Below are 22,850 nucleotides of genomic sequence, written 5' to 3'. Positions count from 1 at the left end.
GGGGAAGGCGACGCTTCTCTATGAAGGATAATCACTTCATCACTGGCACACCTCGCAGCTTTCCCGGTGCCTCGCAGGCCTGCAGGCAGACACTGCAGCGGCGCCCCCGCCCGGCTGTGACTTACCTCCCTGAGGCAGGTGTAAATGGGACACACGAGCACGCGGAAGGGCTCGCCGGTGCTGCTGCGCATGGTGCCGAACACCTCGCACAGGAAGGTGATGAAGCCCAGCCAGCGCTCCACGTCCTGCTGCTGCAGCTCCTCCCGCACAGTGAAGTCCTTCTGCGGAGGAACGAGAGACCGCGTCAGCCTCACCAGGGCTGCCGAGGGGCCCGGGCACCACCTGCCTTGCTGCGGTGCCTGCTGTCTAAGGGCTGGTCTGGGGGTAGCTGGTAAACCCCGTGATTTCACGTTAGTGGGGGGGAACGGGTAACCCATAGCTGGAGCATCAATGCTGGGGACTCACTGTGGGCAGCAGGGCCGCGTGGCCTTTGGCCAGGGCACCTGTTCTTCAGTGTCTCCAGACTGGGGGCCCCTCAGCCTTGCCTCACTGACCCCAATACTGAGGTGCAGGGAGATGAAGTGGGGGATGACACCTTTCCCAGTGTCATCCCCCATTCAACTCCCTGTGCCTAAATGCTCTCCCTTAGCCAACCCCCAGTCACGCCCTCCCTGTAAGGGAGGGCAATCAGAACATGCCCGGTGCATGGGCAATGGTCCACCGAGGCCCAGCACTGGGGCAGTGACACAGCTACAGCCCCTGCCTGCAAGGGGCTAGGGGATAGTGAAAAAATTAGAGTCATTGCCACTGGGGGTTCCAGGTAGAGGGACGTTGGGAGCTCACATATATTTAGCAAGGTAATTTTCATTTTAATTTCAAAGAGAAGAAACAATTCTATAAGTAGCTGTGAAGGAAAAAAACACCCCTAGATTTCTTACAAAGGAACAATATTGTTGGCCTTTTACTTCTGTATTTGATGTTAAAATTCAGAAACATTGAGGCAACATCTTCATATGCTTGAGGATAAAAGAACACACCTCGCAATGAGTGAAAGCAAGGGAAAGAATCTTACATAAGCAAATGTTTTAAAAATCCCACCCACATGCTCGTCTTAAAAAAACACAAAACAAAAACCATCTAAATGGTACAGCTGCCATGGAAAACAGTATGGTAATCCCTCAAAAATTAAAAATCTAATCACACTATGATCCAACAATTCCACTTTGGATATATATCCAAAAGAAGTGAAAGCAGGATCCTGAAGAGATATTTACATACCCACATTCACAGCAGCACTATTGACAAAGGCCAAGAGGCTGAAACAACCCAAGTGTCTATGGATGAATGATAAAAAATGATGCATACAATGGAATATTATTCAACCTTAAAAAGGAAGGAAATTCTGACACATGCTGCAACACGGGTGAATCACAAGGACGTTATGCTCAGTGAATAGGCCAGTCATAAAAGGGCAAACACTGTATTCCAATAGGTATCTAGAGTAGTTAAAATCATAGAAACAGAAAGTAGAGTGGTGGTTACCAGAGGTGGGGGCGAGGGGGCAATCGAGGGTTGTTTAATGGGTTAAAGTTTCAGTTTTTGGCAAGATGAAAAGTTTTGGAGATGGGTTGCATAACAATGACTTATACTTAATATGAATGAACTGTACACTTATAAATGGTTGATATATGGTATATTTTATGTTATGTGTTTTTTCTTTTAACCACAATTAAAAATAATTAAAAAATATAGAAACCTCTTGAGCCCTGGCCAGGTGGCTCAGCTGGTTGGAGCAGTGTCCTGTACACCCCCCAAAAGGGTTGTGGGTTCATACAGGAGGCAACTGATGAATGTTTCTCTCTCACACTGATGTTTCTCTCTCCCTGACCCCTCTTCTCCTTCCTCTCTAAAAATCAATAAAAACATATTCTTGGGTAAGGATTAAAAAAAATTTAGAAACCTTGAATGCATGCTCCAGCCAGTAAAATCTGTGACTCGACTTTGAGGAAATCATGGAATAGAAGGACCAGGAGTGAAAACTGAAAGCAGGTAGGCTTATGAAGTTAAGTCAAAATAAGTAATTAGAATTGTGGTTATAAGATTGAATCAAAAGCCACAAACAATCCTTGAAAGAGAGGATATTTAATTTTTAAACATAATTTGAATAAGAATTTCATAATAGTAGTGACTTAGTAATCTAAATTACCAAAGACTGATAATTACTGGTAGAAGGGGGCAGAAGATCATAAGCCATATATCTCATAATTTAGACCATAGGGCTTCACAAATTATTGCTTCTTTTTTTTTATTTTATAAAATATATATTTATTGATTTCAGAGACAAGAAGGGAGAGGGAGGGGAGAGAGAGATAGAAACATCAGTGATGAGAGAGTCCTCATTAATCGGTTGCCTCCTGTACGCCCCTGACTGGGGATCAAGCCCACAAGCCGGGCATGTGCCCTGATCGGGAATCGAACCAAAGTCTTCTGGATCATAGGTTGATGCTCAACTGCTGAGCCACGCCTGGCTGGGCTATTGCTTCTTTCTTAAGTTTGATAATCAGAGAAATAGAAGTTAAAGTATGCCTCTAAAAATATTAAACACTAGTAAGAATGAGCAGAAATGAAAATGGACAGATAAAATAAATGGATGAGTAAAAATAATTGTGGGCATATGAAAATGAAATTAAAGCACTAGTAAAATCAAATAGTTTTCAAGATTACAATAATTAAATAAAATAAGAAGGTTGTTTATATTGATAAAATACAACCCATAACAGATAACATAAAATATCACACACGGTATAGTATAGACTAAAAGTACACTTTGCCCTGGCCAGTGTGGCTCAGTGGTAGAGCATCAGCCCGCGCACTGAAGGGTCTCGGGTTCAATTCCCAGTCAAGGGCATGTACGTGGGTTGCAGGTTCTTTCCCCAGGCCTGGTTGGGATATGTGCAGGAGGCAACCAATCTATGTGTCTCTCTCACATTGATGTTTCTCTGTCTCCCTCCCTCCCTCCCTCTCCCTCCCTCCCTCCCTCCCTCCCTCCCTCCCTCCCTCTCTCTCTAAAAACCAATGGAAAAAATATCCTTGGGTGAGGATTAATAATAACAAAAAAAACCTAAACACTTATCAGGAAATAAGACTGGTAACATTCTATAACTGATTAAATTAACAAAATTTAATTACTTGGATAATTTGAATAATGTTATTAATAAGACTACATTGAAATTAACCTTATTGTAAGTTGTGATTCCACTATAAATTTGAAAACACAGAAATTCTACAGGGTTACAAACCTGGACCAAGAACTAAGAACAATTAAAAAAATGGCAATTACTTGGATGTTTAAAAGATATTCTCCTAAAGAAAGATGGAATAAAGATGTATTCAAATATATGATAATAGATTACTTAGGAAATACAGAGCTATAAAAACTTGTGAGATACCAGTGTCACCCCAATAAATTTAATAAAAAGAATAACCAAAAAAATGTAGGATGTGGTCAAAACTATACTATAAGGTAAATTTATAGTCTTAGCTATTCTGGCTAGTAAAAAAAAGAAGCAAATATATAATCTAAACCTATGCACCTAATACGATAGCCACTAGCCACATGTGGCTCAAGATGCGGATACACAAACTGAGATGTACTGTAAAGTGTAAAATAGGCAGTATTTTTGAAGACAGTATATAAAAAAGAATGTAAAATATCTCATTTTTAAAATACTGATTATATGTTGAAATTTTGGATGTACTGGGTAAAGTAAAATACATTATTGAATTTAGCACATACTACAGATAAAGCCAGAAATGAATTAGAAAGTAGAGAAAAAATTATAAAGTCAAGAAATAGAACTAAAATTAGAAATACCAACAAAATATGAAAACAGATATAATAACAACTATTACAACTATACTGATGATTTTGGAAACAATGATGAAATAGGTGATTTAAAAAAATATAACAAACTTTACTGAAAAAAGAAATAAAAAGCCAGAAAGGACTAACGATCATAAAACAAAATGAAAAATTAAGACCTCTTAATTCTTTGTGGCTTTTTTTAGGTAAGTTGATTCAGACTTTTAAAAAATTAGGTAACTACTCTGCTATTAAACTGACCCAGAACATAGAAAAAGATAAGCTTTTCCAGTTCCCTATTACCAAAATCTCATAATGACAGTAAATTACAAATAAGGAAGTCTATGGCTAATTTCTCTAATGTGAATAGATGTGAAAGTTCTAAATGAAATACTAACAAATAGATCCACTGTAACTGAGTAGATTTAAAAAAAAATATATATATATATCTTTATTGATTTCAGAGAGAGGATAGGAGAGGGAGAGAGAGAGATAGAAACATCAATGATGAGAGGGTCATTGATCGAGCCCACAACCCGGGCATGTGCCCTGACGGGGAATCGAACCCCGATCGCCTGGATCCTAGGATGACGCTCAACCGCTGAGCCACGCCCGGCCGGGCTGAGTAGATTTTTATCCCAGAAAGGCGTGGATGATTTAGTATCCGAAAACCTACAAACAGCCCAGCTGGGCGTGGCTCAGCCATTGAACATGACCTAGGATTCAGGAGATTGGGGTTTCTATTCCCAGTCAGGGCACATGCCCGGGTTTCGGGCTCGATTCTCAATCAGGGGCATGCTAATCAATGATGAAACGTGCAGGAGGCAGCTGATCAATGATGAAATGACTCTCTCATTATTGATGTTTCTATCTCTCTCTCTTCCTCTCCCTTCCATTCTCTGAAATCAATAAAGACATATTTAAAAACAAAAACAAACCTACAAACATATTACAGCAATAGGCCTGATTAAAAAACAACAGAAACATCCTTGGAAGGAAGAAGAGAAAACAATTTAACATGATTACATATATGCAAAACCCAAGGGAATTTTCTAATAAAGATTAGAATTAATAAGAGAGTTTAGGAACTAATTAATAATATTTAAATGTAAAATTAACATATAAAAATCAACAGGTTTTTGATGATAGGATTAATCAGTGAGATATTTTAATAAACAAAAGCTCATTTAGTAAAATAATACAAATTCTTAAGTGACATACAAGATTCCTATGAAGAAAACTGCAACACTGAACTGAGAGATTTAAGAGAAAGTCTTACACAAGCAAAGAAACACACAGTATTCCTTAATGGGTAGACAGCACTGTGATTCTCCTTGAAGTGACTCACAGGTTCCACACCAATTTGTACTCCAATGGGAAAAGTTCCAATGGGAACTTTGGAGAGAAAAGGAGAATGGAGACTTGAAAAAATTATCCTAAAAGTAATTTGAAAGAATAACAGGGGAGATAGCTAAAAGCAAAACAAAACAAAATTGTAAAGAGCTATATTACTTTTTACCTATCCCAAAGCTTTAATAATGAAAAGGATGTGGAACTGCCCAGCCAGTGTAGCTCAGTGGTTGAGTGTTGACCCATGAACCAGGAGGTTGAGGTTCGATTCCCAGCCCGGGTTTCGGGCTTGATTCCCAGCAGGGGCATGCAGGAGGCAGACGATCAATGACTCTCTCATCATTGATGTTTCTATCTCTCTTTCCCTCTCCCTTCCTCTCTCTGAAAGCAATAAAAACATATATTTTCTTAAAAGGTGTGGAACTGACATAAGAATGGACAGCTAGATCAGATAGCTAGAAACAAATTTGGCATCCATAAGAGTTCATCACATGGTCCCCGAAGAACCACAAATCAGTGGCAAAGGAAGCATTATTAACTGAAGCAATGGTGCAGGGACAGTGGTCTCCCTTCACACTGGGTCCTAAGAGGAATTCCAGATGGAATAAAGAGGTAAATGGTTTTTTGTTGTTGTTGTTGTTTTTAAAAAGACAAACCATAAGAACTTGAAGAAAATTAAATTGAGTATTTATCAAATTTCTGGATGTAGAAGGGCTTTCTACATTAACACACCGAGGGATGCATCAAAATATTATAAACACTCTTAGAAGGCAATTAATATTCTGGGGAAAATATCTGCAATAAATGTGACAAAGGGTAAGGGTAAAGAGCATTACAAGATAATTCATATGTCAAAACAAATTGCTGATAAATATATGAAAACAAATTAATTAAATCTCAGTAGCAATCAAATGAATGAAAATGCCCCCTCCCCCCATGTACTATATTAGCAAAGCTGAAAACTGGTCATTGTCGATGCTGGTAAGGATCCAGTGAGACAGGAACTCTCATATATGGGGAAGGTAAATTGGTATCACTTTCCTGAAAAATCTTAAAACAAGCTTTAAAAGTGTTCTTATTGTTTGACCTAGTAATTGCACTTCTGGATAATTATCATACGGAAATAATTGAAAATAACAGGAAAAATAAGCTGAATGCACACAATAATTCAACAACCTAAGTACCCAACAATAGGGGAATGATTAAGAAAATGATTCATGCACCCATCAAAAATTATGTTTATGAAAAGTTTGTAACAGCATGGGAAATGGCTATATAATGCTAAGTACAAAAAAAGCAAAAGAAAATTGTATGCACTATATAATGGTATCCAAAAATACACTTCTAAAAAAGATGAGGAATATCCAGTGTTAACAGTAGCTGTTTCTCAATAGTAGAATTGTGGAATGACCTTTATTTTTTACCTTTTCATTATTTTCTGAATTTCTTTACTCTACTGTGAACATTTTTTAAAATCAGAAAAACAGCTAGTTAAACAGAAACTGGCAGATTGTGACCCTTTTCCTTAGTTTTTTTGATTAGGGCAGCGGAACTCTTGGAGTCTGACCTGCCAACTGGTGGTGATTCTCACTAAAAGGGTGGCGAAATGGGTTGTGGACATGCCAACCAAGAGGCCACCGAAAACCCAGCCTATGTGTCTCCTCTGGGCACATATATTGTGGGTTGCCAGCTTTTCCTCTGGAACAAGGAGCTCTCTTCTGCCAACCCAAACCAGCTGTCCCCTGGGTCCCTAGCTCTGCTTCAAACTCAGTCTCTTGCATCCAGAACCAGCAAGGGGCCTCAGATTGGTGGCAGCCATTTCAAAGTCTGGTATTTGGCTCCAGCTTCTCCTCTGACTGGCAGGCTCCCTCCCAGCAACCCCTAGTGCCGTTCCCCAAACTTTAAGGCTACCATTTAAGCCCCGTTTCCTGCCTAAAACTATTTATTGACGTACTGCTATTTCCTGCACTGGCCACATCAAGAAGCCCTGAAAGCCATTCAGTGTCTCAGGTTTCTCAAGGCATTCTGGGAAATTCTTCCTGCTCTGGATAACCACATGAACCCTGGCATGATAGAGTCCTGTGGTCAGGCCAAAAACAGCTGCATGCAGGCAGAGGGGGAAAACACCCCCGCCCCGCGGGGCAGCGGCCACGGCAGGGAGATGCTGCCCGAGAGAAGGGAGGGTTAAGGCCCAAGGAGCACAGTGTGCTCTGAAAACCCCTGAAGCAGATGCGCAGAGCCATCCATCCCTGCAAACTCACCAGCGTTTCCTTCTTCTTTTAAAACAAATGACCAAGGGAACTTTGCCCATCCACACTCCACATCCCTGGTGACTCTGGTTTGTTTCTGTGCAGAGAGGCGGCTGTGGCCATGGCCCCCGTGGGGAGGAGAAAGTGTACTTTTAGTTACCGCCAGCAGGAAGTTTCTTTTTCCCTGAGAAGCCAGGATGGGACATTAGAGGGGTGGGCAGTGGGGAGCTGGTGACAGCCCTAGCAGCAATGAGTTGGTCCCAGTCTTTCTTCTCCCAGACCACTGGCTGGAGGGCTTAAAAAGAGTATTTGACAGAATTTTTTATAACTTTCAAATAGAAGGTACTCTATTTATTTGGCTCAAACTCTCCCTTCCTTTAGGTTTCTGCTCCAATGTCAGCTCCTCAAGGAGGCCTCCCCTGACTGCCTCTAAAATAGCAGCCCCTGGGGCTCATGGTCCAGACCCTGCTATATATTTGCCTCCTAGCTCTCATCACCTATATCAAGTCCCATACTTGTGGATCTCGCTAGAAAGGAAGTTCCCCCAGCTCAGGGATTGTGCGTGTCTTATCATCGCCGTGCCCCCTAGAATGGTACCTGGTTCACAGTAGGTGGTCAGTGACCATGTGTGGACTGGGTGGGTAAATACTCCATCATAAGCAATCAGACATCTCTTCTCTAAGAGGCCAATCTGTTCAAAGGAAACAGGCTGCTGCTCCCACTCTTTTCTTCACCAAAGACTTCAGTAGAGAGTCAGTATGCTCATCTGGTTCACCTTTTCTTTCATTTGCGGCTGTCATTTCACTCCCCAGCAATATTCTTCCCATCTACTCTGGGTCATCCTGGTCCCTGCTCCAGGGTCGTCTTGCAGCCATTTGTTTCATTTTTGTGGATAACATTTCTGTCATGGAGTGGGTTCCTCTGCTTACTCCTTTTCAAGGCTGCATTGGGTAAGGCCTGGAGACACTCGAGAAGATCAGTCTCCCCTGGCCTGAGAGAAAGCCCTGAATGTGCCAGTTCCTGTTCTTTCCTGGGACCTTCAGGCTCCTCTGAATCCTTACGAAAAAGGATTCAGTGACATTAAGCCACCTCAAGTTGGTTTCTGTGACTCAGGACCAAAGAGAACTGAGCAGTGTGACAGCAGGCCTCTCCTCTCTGATGAACTGAGTCCCTGGGCCCCACAGGAGGATGTAAGGGGGCTGGGAGCAAGGGATCAGGACTGCTGGCTGGGCAGGGCTGGAGTCAAGAGAGAAGCAGAAGGGCAAAGGCCTCTCTGGTCAGCATCTGTGTCTTGGACAGTCCTCCTCTAGCAGCAGCTCATGGGCCCTGCCTCACATACCCACTTGGGGCAGCATCATGGAAGGATCACCCAGGCCTTGGCATCACTCTGACCAGGTCAGACAGAACTCCTTGGCTTTAAGGAGTGACATGTATAGTGCACTTGGTGCACAGTAGGTGTTTAACAAGTGACAGAGAGATATCCTGGTCACTATCCTGAATCAATCTGTCCACCAAAGCCAGCCCCAGACCTGTCCACCCCCTCCTCCTGGCAGGCTGTGTGTGTGCAACCCCAGCCAAGCGGCATGACCGCCAGGCTGGACTCACAGCTGGCCATCACGGCCACATCGTGGTCACAGCTGCCAGTCTTGGCTCAGTCCTGCTGGGCCCTGAGGCCTGGCCCTGGGGATTCGGCCACACCTTGGTTCTGGAACAGCGGGAGTCTGACTTAGAGGCCACTCCAGCTCTGGCAATAGTTCACTGTGGCTCCCTGTCTTGTCTGGAGGAAGAAGGCATCTCAGAGGCTGGTGTGAGCATGAGGTTGGTTGCTTGCCTTGAGTTCTGATGTCCACTGGGCCCTGCCCTGCTCCCTGCCTTTGGGCATGTCCTTTTCCACTTTAGGCTGGACCTTTCCCTGAGTATCCCTGACCTCCACCGCTCATGGCCCAGGCACCTACCCACATAATGCCAAAATTCTCCTCACTCCACTGCTCTACTCTGTTCTGCAACCCCCACACTCACTCTGTTCTGCCCCCCACACCCACAGTTAGTTTTCTCGGCTGTGAGTGACAGAAACTCTCAGAAACTAGCTTAAGCACATAGGACCTGAAGTGGCTTATGTGAGGAAGGGGTGAGTCCAAGGACACAGATGGTCCACAGGGCTCAAACAATGATGCCAGGGCTGGCCTTCCCCACTTTTGCCTTGGCCTATCTTGGCTTTGTGCATTTTGCCCACTTCTCTCCTCCCAAAGATAGCTCCCAGTCTCTGTCATAATTGCTTATGAGCCAAAGGAAGACAGATCCTCTCTCTCCTTGTGTCCAATCCACAAATCTCAGGGAAGAATTCTGATTGGCCTTGCTCAGCACATGACCATCCCTCAGACCAATCACTGTGGACCTGGAGATGGGCTTCCCATCTGATTTGCTAGACCCAAGTCATGTGACCAATTCTGTGGTGGGACAGGTGAGGCCCTGTGACAGACATATCCCCAGACCACAGACAGAGACAACACCTGGCCACCGCAAACACAGACCCTGGCCTGGGACGACCAGTGTGGCTTTCACATAAGCCTGATACTCTCCTGGGCTTCATGTCTAATTCTCTTTGAGTCTCACCAAAAAGAATGGAGAGAGAGTGACATTATGGTGTGATATTGAATCTGATCTAATCAATAGCTGAGAAAATCATGCCCCAAATGCCAGTCCGTTAACTATCACTAATAAAAATTAACTGGGGACATTCTTTGTGACTAATGGTTCATGGCACTGTGGCTGAGAATGCATTCTCCTTGGCACTTGGCTCAAGATCAAGGGAATACACTGTGGCTAAAGACTACTATCAGCTACTTCCAGTTGAATCTAGAATATTCTGGAGACATTTTCCAAGCTTCCCAGGGTGTTAGCCTTCAAAATATTTCTGAGTTGGCAAAATCAGGTCAGGTAAGCTCAGCTCTGCTGATCCGTGGGGAGGGTGGTGGTGGTGGTGGCACTGGGATGCAGTGGGGCAAAGCTGAGAAGTTGAGCTGACTCAGTGGGAATTCTGTCTCACACTTATGCAGGTGTGAAGCCTCATTCTCAGGCAAGGGGGAGCCAGCACCTGCTGTGGCTGTGGCCTTGAAAAGCCCTCAGAAGAGTATCTCTGGGAGTTTGCCTTCAGCCTGAGCAGGAAGAAAGGGCTGGACTGCCTGCTTCATTTAGCCTCAGGAAGACACCTACAGGTACCATTTGCTGGGGACAGGTGAGTGGGGAACACTGAAGTCCATAGACTTGGGGCATCTCACAGTAACCAGACACTAAGTAGAATATGCAGGTGCTGGCGCCCTGGCCTCACCTGCTGCTTGCCTGCTTTTGGTGAGTATAATACCACCATACATTTACACAGCACTTTCCCCCCAGGCATTTCCCACAAGCATTATCGGCTCCACCCCATGTGGTATCTCACACTGGAGGATAAGTGCTAGGGTTCTGACCAGCCTTCTGAAGCTGGTAGGGCTGGAACCCAGGTCTCTGATTCTGCTTCTGGCGCTTTCCCCCCCCAGCAAAACATCCATTACACAGGCGTCCTGTCTGAAAAGGCCCACCTGCAGATAGGATAGCTGTCTGCCTCTACTCTGAACTCCCTGCAGGTCCCCACAGAAGGTTCAGTCATCAGCTCTGTAGACCTGGAATTCCTCCCTGCCTGGTGGCCGTCTGGCCAGAGTGGCCGTAGGCTTGGAGGCAGGTATTCACCAGGGTCTGGCCCTGCACAGATAGGTTTAATCCATTATATAGAGCTCTCTGGGGGGTCACTGTGGCCTCAGCTCAAGGAGCAAGATCATGCACAATAAAAAGGCCTGTTGCTGTCTGTGCCTCCGTGTCCTCATCTGTAAAAATGAAAGAAACTATTTGACCTGCACAGGGTCTATGAGGCAATGGAGTGATGAAGCAGATGTGAGCACCCTCCCTAAATAGAAAAGGGTTACTATGCCCCCATTTTGCAATTTGATAAATGAGGTATACAGTGGACAAATGTCCTGCCCAGGCTTTTCCAGGGGAGGTAAGTGGGAGCTGAGGCCAGAATCCAGCTTATCCAGCTTTCTGGAGATTCCTAGTCTGTTCCCAGAGTTTCTGCTTGGTCAGGTTCCCCCAAGAGGGTCAGGTCACCTCCTCCAGGCAGAAAGTCTGTCCGGGACCCATCACTCAGGGCCATGCCCACAGGAAGCAATCGGAAACTGAAGACTTGTGAAATCCTGCTCTCCATGAGTAGCCCCGTTACTTCTGAAACCGTCTGGAAAGCTGGTGATAAAAATAGATGGTTACACAGGCGTTATTAAACTATTTATAGAATTTGAGAAAACCCCTTGAAATGCTCACGAAAAGATTTGGCCTATAATGGGGATTCCAGAATGACTCAGCCTGAAGCCCAATTCTACCCGTGACTTTGAACGTTGCCACAGAAGAAGTCTTCAAAAGTCACATTAACATTTATAGGTCATTATTCCTCAGGGAAGCTGTAATGGGGGGAGTTCACATCTTTTATCAAGCTGTAACCCAGAATGTTTTCTGAAGGACAGTTAAATAACAGCTCTGGGTGGTGCCCATGGAGCAGGGCTGGGATAAAGAAGGACACAAGGTCCAGCAGGCTCAGGGAAGGCCAAAATTTGCATCTGTGAAATGGGGATCCTGCCTCCTGCCCTGTCTCTGGTAAACATATGTGGATATAGATGTGAAAGTGAAGGTCATGCCTGTTATTTTCTGCAAAGACATGGATGGAAGCTGTTTGCATCAGTCTCTGTCTGAGAGGGCCTGCTATTACAACATGCCATTCCATTTGGTCCTACCCATCTGGACTTGATGCCTGCACTGTGCCCGGTGCCTCAGGGGTGGGGGTGGCCCTGAAGGAAGCACTCAGGCCCTCTGGATGAGCTGAGAGCTCCAGCCGCAGACCAGATGGGCGCTCATGTTGCTCCAAGGAGCCTCAGGTCACCTGTGGGGGTGGATGACGGGCAGTGGAGTGGGCAGATGCTTAGCGTGCCTTGATTCCGGGCAGAGCCCCTCTGCTGGATCAGTTTCACATGGTTGAGGACATGCCTGAAATCGAGTTTGGAAAAAATAACTCTGCTGCTAAAATTAATGTTTGAAAACCACTGGTGTGTCGTAAGTAAGCACAATGGGCTTGAAAGCTAGACAGGCCTGGATGATCTGACTCCCACCCAGCTCTCGGACCTGGGAAATCCCCAAGATCTCCCACAGTCCCCTATTCCCCATGTGGGAAAGGGTGACAGGGATAGACACCATGAGAATGAAAATCGCTGGGCCAGGGGAGACATTCAATGGGTGTTTGTCCTCTCCTGCTTCCCTGGTCTTCTCAAGTTGAGAACCATGGACATCCGTGCCAGGTGTGATGGGGAAGTCTGTCTGACCTCCCTCACTTGGCCAGTGTGTGGTGAGAATCAGAGGCAGGCAAGGGTGATATGCCTCTGAGGAGAGAAGGGACCAAAGTGGGTGGTACTGATGACAGATGACTGAATCAGAGGTGGCAGCAAGGGCGGGGCGCCCTCCACCAGGAGCTGATGTTCTGGCTAGCAAGAGTCTCACAGGACATTTTATTTCCTTGGCTAGACTGGAAGCCTCTTGATGTCTTTCTCTCTTCTTTGCCTCCTTCATGTATCTGGCAAAGCGTAGAGCTGGGTATAAAATAACAATGTGGAGACTCTTGTTGACTTTGAGAGGAGGCCTTCAAAATATTTCTGATGATGGGGGTGTTCATTGAAATACTGGAAGAGTTGGGGAAGAAAAGCCCATCTTGTTTCCATGCATACCAAGGGGCCCGACCCCCACATTTAGCTTCGCCACCAGGGCTTGGGGATACTTTTCCTCTGGCCCTTGCAAAACTGGCTCACATGCTCATCCTTCAGCTCCCGACCTTGTCTTCCCTCCTAGAGGCCTCCACTCTTGCGACTGCCCATCACTGTACCTTGTTCGCTCTTCTTCACAGCACGCACTAAATTTGGAATGATGCACGTGTTGGTGTATGTGCTCAGTGGCTGCCTCTCCCATGTGGGCTGTGAATGCCATGAGGACAGGGGAAGTGTGTCTGTTTCATTCACCAATATACATCCAGTGACTAGGACACAGTGGGCTCTCAGTATTTGCTGAGTTAACTAAATAAATAAATGGGGGACTCTGAGGCGAGGGCAATCCTGGGAGGAGATATTGCTAAGGGTCAGGATGAGTCAGTCTTCAGGCCTCTCTCCTAATAGGTGACCTCTCTGTTCAATCTGAGCTTGGCCTTGGAATAAGGTCAGAGAGGGCATGAACACAGATGAGTCTAGATTGGGCTGCAAAGGGTAGTTTTTTAGTGAAAAGTGTGAATGCTAAGATGGGAATGGTTCCTCAGCAATATGGAATCTGACAGGACCCAAGAGAGAAGAGGGAGCTCTGAGACTGGAAAGGGGTGTGTTATCCTTACTAAGACATGATCTCATGAACAGGGACGACCTGCTGTTTGGAGCTATGTGACCTTGGGCAAATTGTTCACCTCACTGGGCCTCAGTTTGGTCAACAAAATGGGGTTAATGTCCTGTCCTGTCTGGCCCAGGACTGGAGATGAAGATTGAATGAGGCAATGGCTATGAAACCACCTGCTCTACAAAACCAGGTGCTTGGTTTTGAGGGACAGAGACCACACCTTGTTCATCAGCCCTGCAAAATCCAGCTTGATCCTGCCTTGCACAAGGCAGATGATACAACAGACACTTCCTGAACTGATCTCTCTAAGGGCTGCCAGACAGCACCAGTCCCTTTTCCTACTTTCCCTACATTGACCAGGCACCTCCTATGAAGCCACATTCTGGGTGGTGGGAGAAAGAACTATCAGCTAGAGCTGGTTTGTCTAATCTCGGCATTATGGACATTTTGGGCTGGAATATTCTTTCTTGTGGGAAGCCACTTGGCGTATTGTAGGTCTCTACCCACTTGATGCCAGTTGCAGCCCCCAACTCTCACCCCAAGTTGTGGAAATCAAAAGTATCTCCAGACCTTTCCAAATGTCTGCCGGGGGCAAAATCAGTGCCAGCTGAGAGCCGCTGCCTAGAGTGACAATCTCACACTCCTGCTCCCCATGGAGCAACTTTTTAGGACACAGCAAGACTCAGAGGTCTTTAAATAACACTGGAAACAATGCAGTGAGGGGCTCTACCTATGAGGGGGCACCCCTGAAACTGTGTTTAGAAATGAGGACCTCGTATGACACACACCTGCACCCCAAGCAGCTAGTTTACTGGACTGAGCATGGAACTCGCGCTAACCCAGCACACACCCAGTCACAACGTCTATAATCTGTCCTTCCATCCAATCCAGACTGTGGCCATGTTACCAGACACAGAATTATGGTTTTTAAAAAGTGTGAGCGCTTATGTCTGATGATCCAAAACCCCAAAAGAGTAAAAATAAATCTTGGGCTCTGGAACTGACAGCTCTGTGCCTAAGCTGTGATGTCAGCACCATGAGCAAATTATCTTTCATCAGTCTGACTGTATTTTTAAATGTGAACAGCTTAGCACACTTAACACTACTTATTTGGGGGTACCTTGGACAACAGATAATTCAGCTGCATTTACCAGATGACACTGACACATACCTCCCACATCAGTGTCCCCAGATAAAAATAACGTCAGCTTTCTCACAGATCTGCAGAAAGAAAGGGCAGGAAGCTGGAGGTACCAGTGGTGTCTGGCACCTTCTCACCCTCCTGCTGGCCCCTGGGGCGCTGGCTCTGCTGCAGGCAGAGGAAGTGTTACCCAGGTGACGCGTGATGTTCTGACTGTGTGAGAGGAAACAAGAGGCCTGAGTGGTCTCGCTTCAAGTGCCACTGGCTCTGCCCATCACAGAAGGCTCTGCTGCCTTGGAAAACGCTCAAGGAGAGTACAAAGAACACTCCGTGGGCTTGCACAATCACTTGGCCTCGTTGACCTCCATTTAGAGAATGGGTTCATACGACGTACCCTATAACCAACCTCATAGATACTGTGAGATCCAAATGCCTGATTCCCATCCCATAGGGGTGAGGCCTAGAAGCTTCATAGGCCTGGAAGCAAGGGCCTCAGAGGAGTGACCCCAAAGGCTCTCCTCTGCCTTAGAGCACCCTGCCCCCCGGCATGGCACAGTGCCTGGGGTCACCCCACTGGCATCATACCTTTGATAAGGCTGTTTTTCCAGCAACTCCCCAGTGAACCACAGGGTAAAACATCAACTACAAATCAACTACAACAGTTCAAGTGACCCAAAACTTGCCCTTCTATGAGAAAAATAGGTGGGGTTTGAAGGGAGGGAAACCAGGGATAGTTTAGGTACTTCTCCTGGGGTAGCACCATGGGGAACCATCCATGGGGGGCCGATCACAGGAGGCCTTGGAGTCCATGCGGGACATTGACAAGGGTGTCAGGAAGCCAGGCAGGCAAGGCTGTTAAAACAGGCTGCTGACGTGGTCCTTTCTGCTCTGGGTTGGGCACATCTGACACCAGCTGTCAGAGGAAAAGCTTGAGTGGTAAAAAAGATAGCCCTAAGGAAACTGCTGGTCTCTGACTCAAACAGTGAGGTTTAAACCCTGAGATTAGGGGACACAATTCCCATCACCCAAACCCCTCACATCAGCAACCCTAAGGAATTTAAGGTAGGAGTGCACTTACAAATAGCTGTAATAGCTGTGAGTATCTAAAAGAGGCCAGCCTGTTTGAATTCTAGGTTCTCCTCCTGGAGTGGCCTTGGGGTGGCTGTGGGGGCATGTGTTCGAGCATGCAGGTTGCACGGGGCAGCAGCTGAAGTTCAGATGGTCACTCCCTTACACTAAATGTCCTTGTTGATAAGCTGCTTTCTGCTCTAACCACTGCCAGCAAGTCCCTTCTTCCTCTGCATAGTAGACCCTTACTGATGCAAAAGCTAAACATTAAAAAAAAAAAAAAAAAAGCAGGACGGTGGAAATGTCTGCCATTTTCAAAACTGGCCTTTCAGGGGTGCTTCCTTCCTCTGCCCTAAGCTGCAGGACCAGTACTTCAGCATGAGAAAGGTGCCACCTGGCTGAGTACTAGGAGCGGCAAGCAGCTTGGCTTCTCCAAGGCATGGATGGCCAAGACTCCATCTTCCTGGAGGGAAAAATCCCATTATCCATACACATTAAACTCTGACACAAAGACAGGGGGTTTTTCTTAATGGTCTTCCCCACACAGAATTCCACATCATCAAGTGACTGACGAAACAGAAGGGGCTCATACCCAAGTGCTGAACCCCATTCTGGGGATCCAGAGGAAGGAGGTGTGGCCATGCCTTCTGGGGGAGCAAGCTCCTGGGGAAAACAGGACTCACCTATCAGAAAGAGCTCAGAGAATACAGATACCACTTTATAAGCAGTTTAGGAAACTTAAATAAATAAATAAATTAAAAAAGAATAAACAATAAATAAATAAATAAATAAATAAATTAATTAATTAATTAATTAAACTAAGAGGTGTTTTGGGTGTTTTTCCTTAACAAGTATCTTCATTACGGGGAAGAATTCACTGTAGCCTTCCTTTAATCTGGAGACTCCTGGCTAGATGAGAAGGTGATTGCAGCCCCACATTTGTGGTAGCTGGAGAGACAGCCCATTCTCAACAACTGCAAGTGGTCCTAATTCCAGGACCACTGAATACGTGTGAGCTGACGACCCTGGAGAAGTGTGATCAGGGCATGCTGGAGGTGCATGGGGTGTGGACAGAGGACCCAGTTACCTGGGCGCTTAGGACAGCATCCCTGCTCCCATGGGCCTCCCTCCAGGAACTAAGTCATAGATGGACATGCGAGCCTTCGAGGACAAGCCAGCCTTACCAGCTGAGGATCAGAATACCTGGCTAGAAGGAAGGCCATCTGCTTCCAAACATGGCTTCTTCCTAACGCGAAAGTAACATCAAGTGAAGCCCATACAGAAAGGGAAGGCAAAACTAACCACTTAGGGATTTCCATGTTCTCTGTCATGGATCCTTACACAGGACTCTAGCTGGCTAATTTGGAGTCTACAACCATTCACTGCCCTCCCTCCCTGCCTCCCTCCCCTTTTTCCCTCCATACACAGAGGTTTGTGGGTGCACTTCTCTGCCAAGTGCTGATTCTAATGCAATATCTACACTGTCCTTCCCTCTCTCCCTTTATTGCTCCATCCCTGCAGCCCACCATCCCCAGATGTTTGTGGGTCTACTCTCTGTCAGACACTGGCACTGATGCAGTACACAAGGGGCCAGGGGGAAGGAACATCGAGCACGCATCCTGAGATCTGCTGAACAGTCAGGAAGACCAACAGAGCTCCAACAAACTCCGGGTCTGACAGGCACCTCCAGAGTGAATCGGTTTCAACTCTACCTGCTTTCAATCATCTAGGTGGTTTGTAAAGCTGTCCTAGTTTTAAAGCTATTCTAGGAAGAATGTTCCAAACTTCTTTCCCTCTGCTTCCAAGTTTTCTCTCTATCCACCACCCTGAGCAGTTGGCTACTGAAAGGTCAACCCCCTGACTCAGTCAGAGCCCCTTCTCTGGGACCAACAGCCAAAGCCCACTTCCTCCTAGTCTGAGACCCCCCCATCTTGGGGAGCCTCCTGGGGTCAGGGGTTGCTGGCTGGGAGTGTAGCCACAGACCTTAGCTCTTGAGTCTAGGTGGCCCTTATATCTGGTTCTTCCACTCGCCCTGTCTTCCCATCACTGCTGTGCTAGGGTGCGGGCTGATTCCTGGCTCGACATGACATAAGACAGGCTGTTCAAAAGCTCACCCCTGCCTTCAGCTTTGTGCCTGGCCAGGAGGAGTAAATCTGTTGAAGGGGCAGCAAAAATTGTGACGGGTATTGTCTGTATGTCCCCAGGAGGAAGGAGTTGGGAGCAGGAACCGAACTGGGGATTAGAGCAGGGAAAACGGGGTAGGGTGCCTGTGGCATTTCTGTGGGGGCCAAAAGCCACCCTTTGGGCCACTAGTCAGCAGGCCCAAAGGATCCTGAGGTGGTACAGGTACCACCCTCTCTACTTGGTGATGGGGATACAATCTTCTACGGAGCAGGAGAGAAGGCAATAGGGGCAGAGAAGACCCCCAACTCAATGTTGCTCAGCTGCTAACGTCCCATTGCCAGCACTGTGCAGGCATGGGTGGTGGGAGCCCCCCGAGGCATCCCCTCGACAAGGCTGGGCTCAGCAGCACTTTCCTGTGCTCTGGGCGTGGCCGTCTGGGAGTCGGGCTCTTTTTCAAAGACCTTCCTCATTTTCGTGAGGACATAGCTGGACCCTATGGCACCCAAACCCTATACAACTGGGACAGGCTGACACTTTCAACTTCATGATTCCTACTTGGGCCTTTCCACAGTGACCTCAGAAAAGTATTTGGGAGCAATTTTTAGGGGAAGTAGATAAATGAAGAGGAACATCGTCCACGCTAACTATTAAGAAAAGGGAGGGGAAAGGGGTACTCGAGCCTCCGGCTGGAGCCTGTGGCCACACTGGAAGCTGTCCTTCCAGGCATTCTGTTTACTGAGAGATCGCCATGGAGGCAGGAAACATTCTGTCAGAAATACTGAGCACAAAATATAATGGGCGCTAAATACTTAATCTTATTGGCACCACCTATAGAAGCCAGAGTTGTAAATGGCTGTGGGGAAAAGGTCTGGGTTATATAAAGCAGCATGGAGCAAAGATAGCCCTAGGCGCCCATCCCAGGCTCTTGGTCAGTTTTCCGGAAGCTGAAATTTAAGCCTCATCAAGGAACGAAATGATAAAATGACACCATTTTCCCACGAAATGTCAAGAGGTTTAGAGGTGATGGGACTGTAGCCTGCCCCTCCCTGTTCCTCTATAGCAGAAGTCTCTGAGTTTCGAAGCACAATTAATTGCCTCCCGTGGGTCCAGCCCTGTGTTGGCCTAGAAGAGGGTCCTAGGGCAGGGGTGCAGGGGCTGCAGGCTGCCTCCTCCAGTTGGCCTGCAGTGACATAGGGCAGCTAGAGCACCGGTCTTTGGTCACCCATTCATGGCTCTGGACAACTGAAAACACAGGTTCTGCTCAAAAGCAAGTGGCTTTTTCACCATCTACCTTCATTCCCTGAGAGCTCATTCAGTCTCATGGCTTTAAATGCTACCTAATGGCTCTCAGAGGCTTATTTCTATCCACATCGCCCTCCTAACGCCAGACTCCAGCTGCCCCATCGACATGTCCACTTTCTACTATGCATTTTGAACATGACATGCCGGATAGTGAGCTCCTGGTCCTACCCTCCACACTTGCTGCTCCCACATTGCCCGTCCCAACTCTGTAAATGGCAACCCCCTTTTCCAGTTGTCCAGGCCCTAAACCTTGGATCATCCTGACCCCAACATTCTCTCTTGCACCCACATCCTATCCTTCTGCTAATCCTGTTAGCTCTACTGTTGAAGTTCATCCAGACTAATCTGTCTCTCCACCTTAATCGATTCCCCACCAGCCCTCACTTAGACTCCCCTAAAGGCTTCAGGTTGGCCTCCCTACGTCTACCCGATCCTTTCAGACTACTCTAAGCCCGAGAGATACCATTAAAACCTAAGACAGGTCTTGCCTTCCCTGCTCAGTACCCTCTGAAAGTAGATGTGACGTCCTCACAATAGCCTGCAGATCCCTGCACAAGGTGGGTCCTGCCATGGCTCTGACCTGTCCTTCCACAATCTCTCGACTCCCTCCCCTCACACCCCTGGCCTCCCTGCTGTTCCTCCAGGAGGGAGGCACACTCCTGCCTCAGGGCCTTTGCATTGCTGTTTCCCTTTGCCTAGGATGTGCCCCCAGTGTTGCATAACTCACTCCTTCATGCCTACCCAAAGGTGACCTTGGTGAGCCCTTTCCCAATCGCCCTCTTTAACACCATACCCTGACATGCCCTGCTTCATTGTACCCTACAGTCTTATTGTAATTTACTTACTGACTAATCTGTTGCATTGATGTTCATCATCCTTCCTCAGTAGAATGCAAGCTCCAGCAGAGCAAGCTGTTTAGTCTTTGGTCACTGCCAAGTCCCACCTGAGCCCAGGGCCCAGCCCAGTGCCTGGCACACAGCAGGCCCTTAATAAGTAATCGTTGAATGCTGAATGAACAAAGTTGCCTAAATTTTGTTAGAGAGACAAGAACAGATCTGTGCAATGAGGCTCAGAACACCAGGGAGCAAAAGCCAAATGCCCAGTGATGGCTCGGATGGACCACAGCAGCTTAGGAGATCAGAAAGGCTCCAAGGAGAGAGGATGCTGGGGAAATCTGGGAAAATGGATGGGATACAAACAGGCTCAGCTGGACTCAGAGAAGATGCTCAGTAGAGAAACTCAGAGGAAGACAAAGCCACAACAATAAAAGCTACAAGGAAGACAGCAGCAGGCTGCTGGGAGGACCGGGGGAGACACTGAAATCAAAGTGTTCATCTTGGGTGATCTGGACAAGCCACAGGAACATTCCTGTCTGCAACTGTTTGCCTTACAGAAGAGGAGGAGATCCCCAGGGCTGGGCTGGGCAGGGGGCAGTTTCTACCCAGCGTGGAGGTGGGGTGGGAGGGGGCCTGACTCTACATGGCCCCTCTCCTCTTTTCTCTGGGTCTCCAGTGGCCCTGCTGGTGGCTCTGCCTGTCTGTTGCAGAGCTTGTCTTTCTCCTACAGAAGGAAGAATATGAGAAAGTAAGGACATGAAGTAAAGCCAAAACCAGTTTGAAAGATCACTGGGTTATGGAGATCTGTCTTAGGTTTTAACGGGATCTCTTGGGCTGAGAGTAGCCTGAAAGGGTGGGGTAGACACAGGGAGGCCAGCCTGAAGCCTTTAGGGGGAGTCTAAGTGTGGGATGGTGGGGAATTAATTAGGGTGGAGAGGCAGGTCAGAGGCTGGATTGACTTAGAAGAGCTAACAGGACTTGCTGAAGGATAGGATGTGGGTGTGAGAGAGAAATGTTGGAGTCAAGTAAGGCCCTGTCTTACTGTGGGGCCTTGGGCAAACCCTGATCCCTCTCAGGCCTCAGTTGTTTCATGGGTTCAGAGTGTGGCTCTCAGTCTGACCAGTCAGAATGCAGAAGACACGTGGAGTTACCTGTGGACAGGTGTCTATATACATCAAACCAGCGTCACTCCCCTCTCTGGGCTTGTGCCATTGCGTAAGGCTTGTATGGTGCCTTCCCTTCTGCCCCCAGGTCTGCTCAGGACCTCAAAGACAAAGACGTGGCATTCCTAGGAGATCTGTTCCAGGAGCCAAGACTCTCCTGGGCAGATGGCATTTGTGAGCAGACAGGTGCGGGGCCAAAGGGGAACAGTGATTGGGGGAAGCTGGCTGGAGAAGAGCCCAAGGCCCTCCCGAAGGAGGAGGTATATTTGGGCACACCAGGAGGTGGGCCAGCTCCCAGCCACCAGGACGACGTGTTTCCCCGCACAGACAAGGCCTATGACGTGCCTCTCCGATTTCCAGGGTGGCGGCTGGAGGCGCCCTTGGCTCCAGCCGGGCGGGGTCTGAAGTGGGAACTTCAGAACTGGACTTGGCTGCATTCCTCTGAAATCCCCGGCCTCTGAGAATGAAAGCTGCCGGTCACGTCCTCCCCTAGCACGTCTGCTCCTCTGTGAGACCTGGCCCTGAGCCCCAGGAGCTGAGGCAGCCCCTCCTGCTCCCAGATCTTTCTCGGTCTTTCAGGAAATGTCTCCAGGCCTGGTAGGTACGTGTATCCGGGAGGTGGCTGAGCTGGGCCTGGGCCAAAGGGCTCTGTGGGGTGTCCTATTAGACTTGGCAGCCTGCCCCTTGGTGACTCAACCTTGTTGGTTGTCCCCTACCCATAACAACCCCCTTGAACTCAGGGCTCCAGAAACAGCCTTCTTTTCCTAAGGCCCCAAGCATCACCTTCGAAGTTTCTTGCCCTCAGATGTTCTTTCATTTACACTCCCCATCTTCGTGAAACTTCCTCTATAGTTAATCTTAGTTGCTAAGTGCCCCTGGGAAAGTTACTTCCTCAGTCTGGGTCTCAGGAAAGGAGGGGCTAGACTCACAGCCCTTGGGTCCTCAGCTCCAGCATTTCACCCTTTGGGAAACGTGGTTATCCTTCAAGGCTCACCTCTTCCACTAGGACCATGAGACCCTGGGAGTAGGAACTGTCCTCATTCTATTTCTTTCCCCTCCCTGACATCTAGTAGAAGCCTTGGGCACTATAAATGGTTATACATGTGCATTACACCTGGTTTTGCTTTTTCATTGCAGTCTGCTGCCCACCCAACTGAAGACTTTCTTGATCTCTGAATCCCTCTGAGCATTAGTGAGTGTCCCAGTCACATGGCCCTCACCAGATATGGCTGCATGACTATATGTCTTATTTTCCCCAACAAATTAGGAGCTCTAACTCAAACCAAGCAACAAGGCTGATCTTGGTGT

The 22,850-nt window shown here is 47.3% G+C and overlaps 1 protein-coding gene across 1 annotated transcript in view; it reads right to left on the bottom strand.

Annotated features, from left to right (window-relative positions):
- Nucleotides 1-22,850, bottom strand: part of CTIF (cap binding complex dependent translation initiation factor) — a 221,535-nt gene that overhangs the window by 34,046 nt on the left and 164,639 nt on the right. Inside the window, exon 11 of the mRNA XM_087818617.1 lies at nucleotides 126-281. Coding sequence (XP_087674743.1) covers nucleotides 126-281 — 156 coding nt within the window. The remainder of the gene's footprint in view (nucleotides 1-125; nucleotides 282-22,850) is intronic.

Source organism: Miniopterus natalensis, chromosome 7 (genome assembly GCF_054644295.1).
Source record: "Miniopterus natalensis isolate mMinNat1 chromosome 7, mMinNat1.hap1, whole genome shotgun sequence".
In the NCBI taxonomy this organism is placed as follows: domain Eukaryota; kingdom Metazoa; phylum Chordata; class Mammalia; order Chiroptera; family Miniopteridae; genus Miniopterus; species Miniopterus natalensis.
This window is presented reverse-complemented; position numbering and strand designations above follow the sequence as displayed.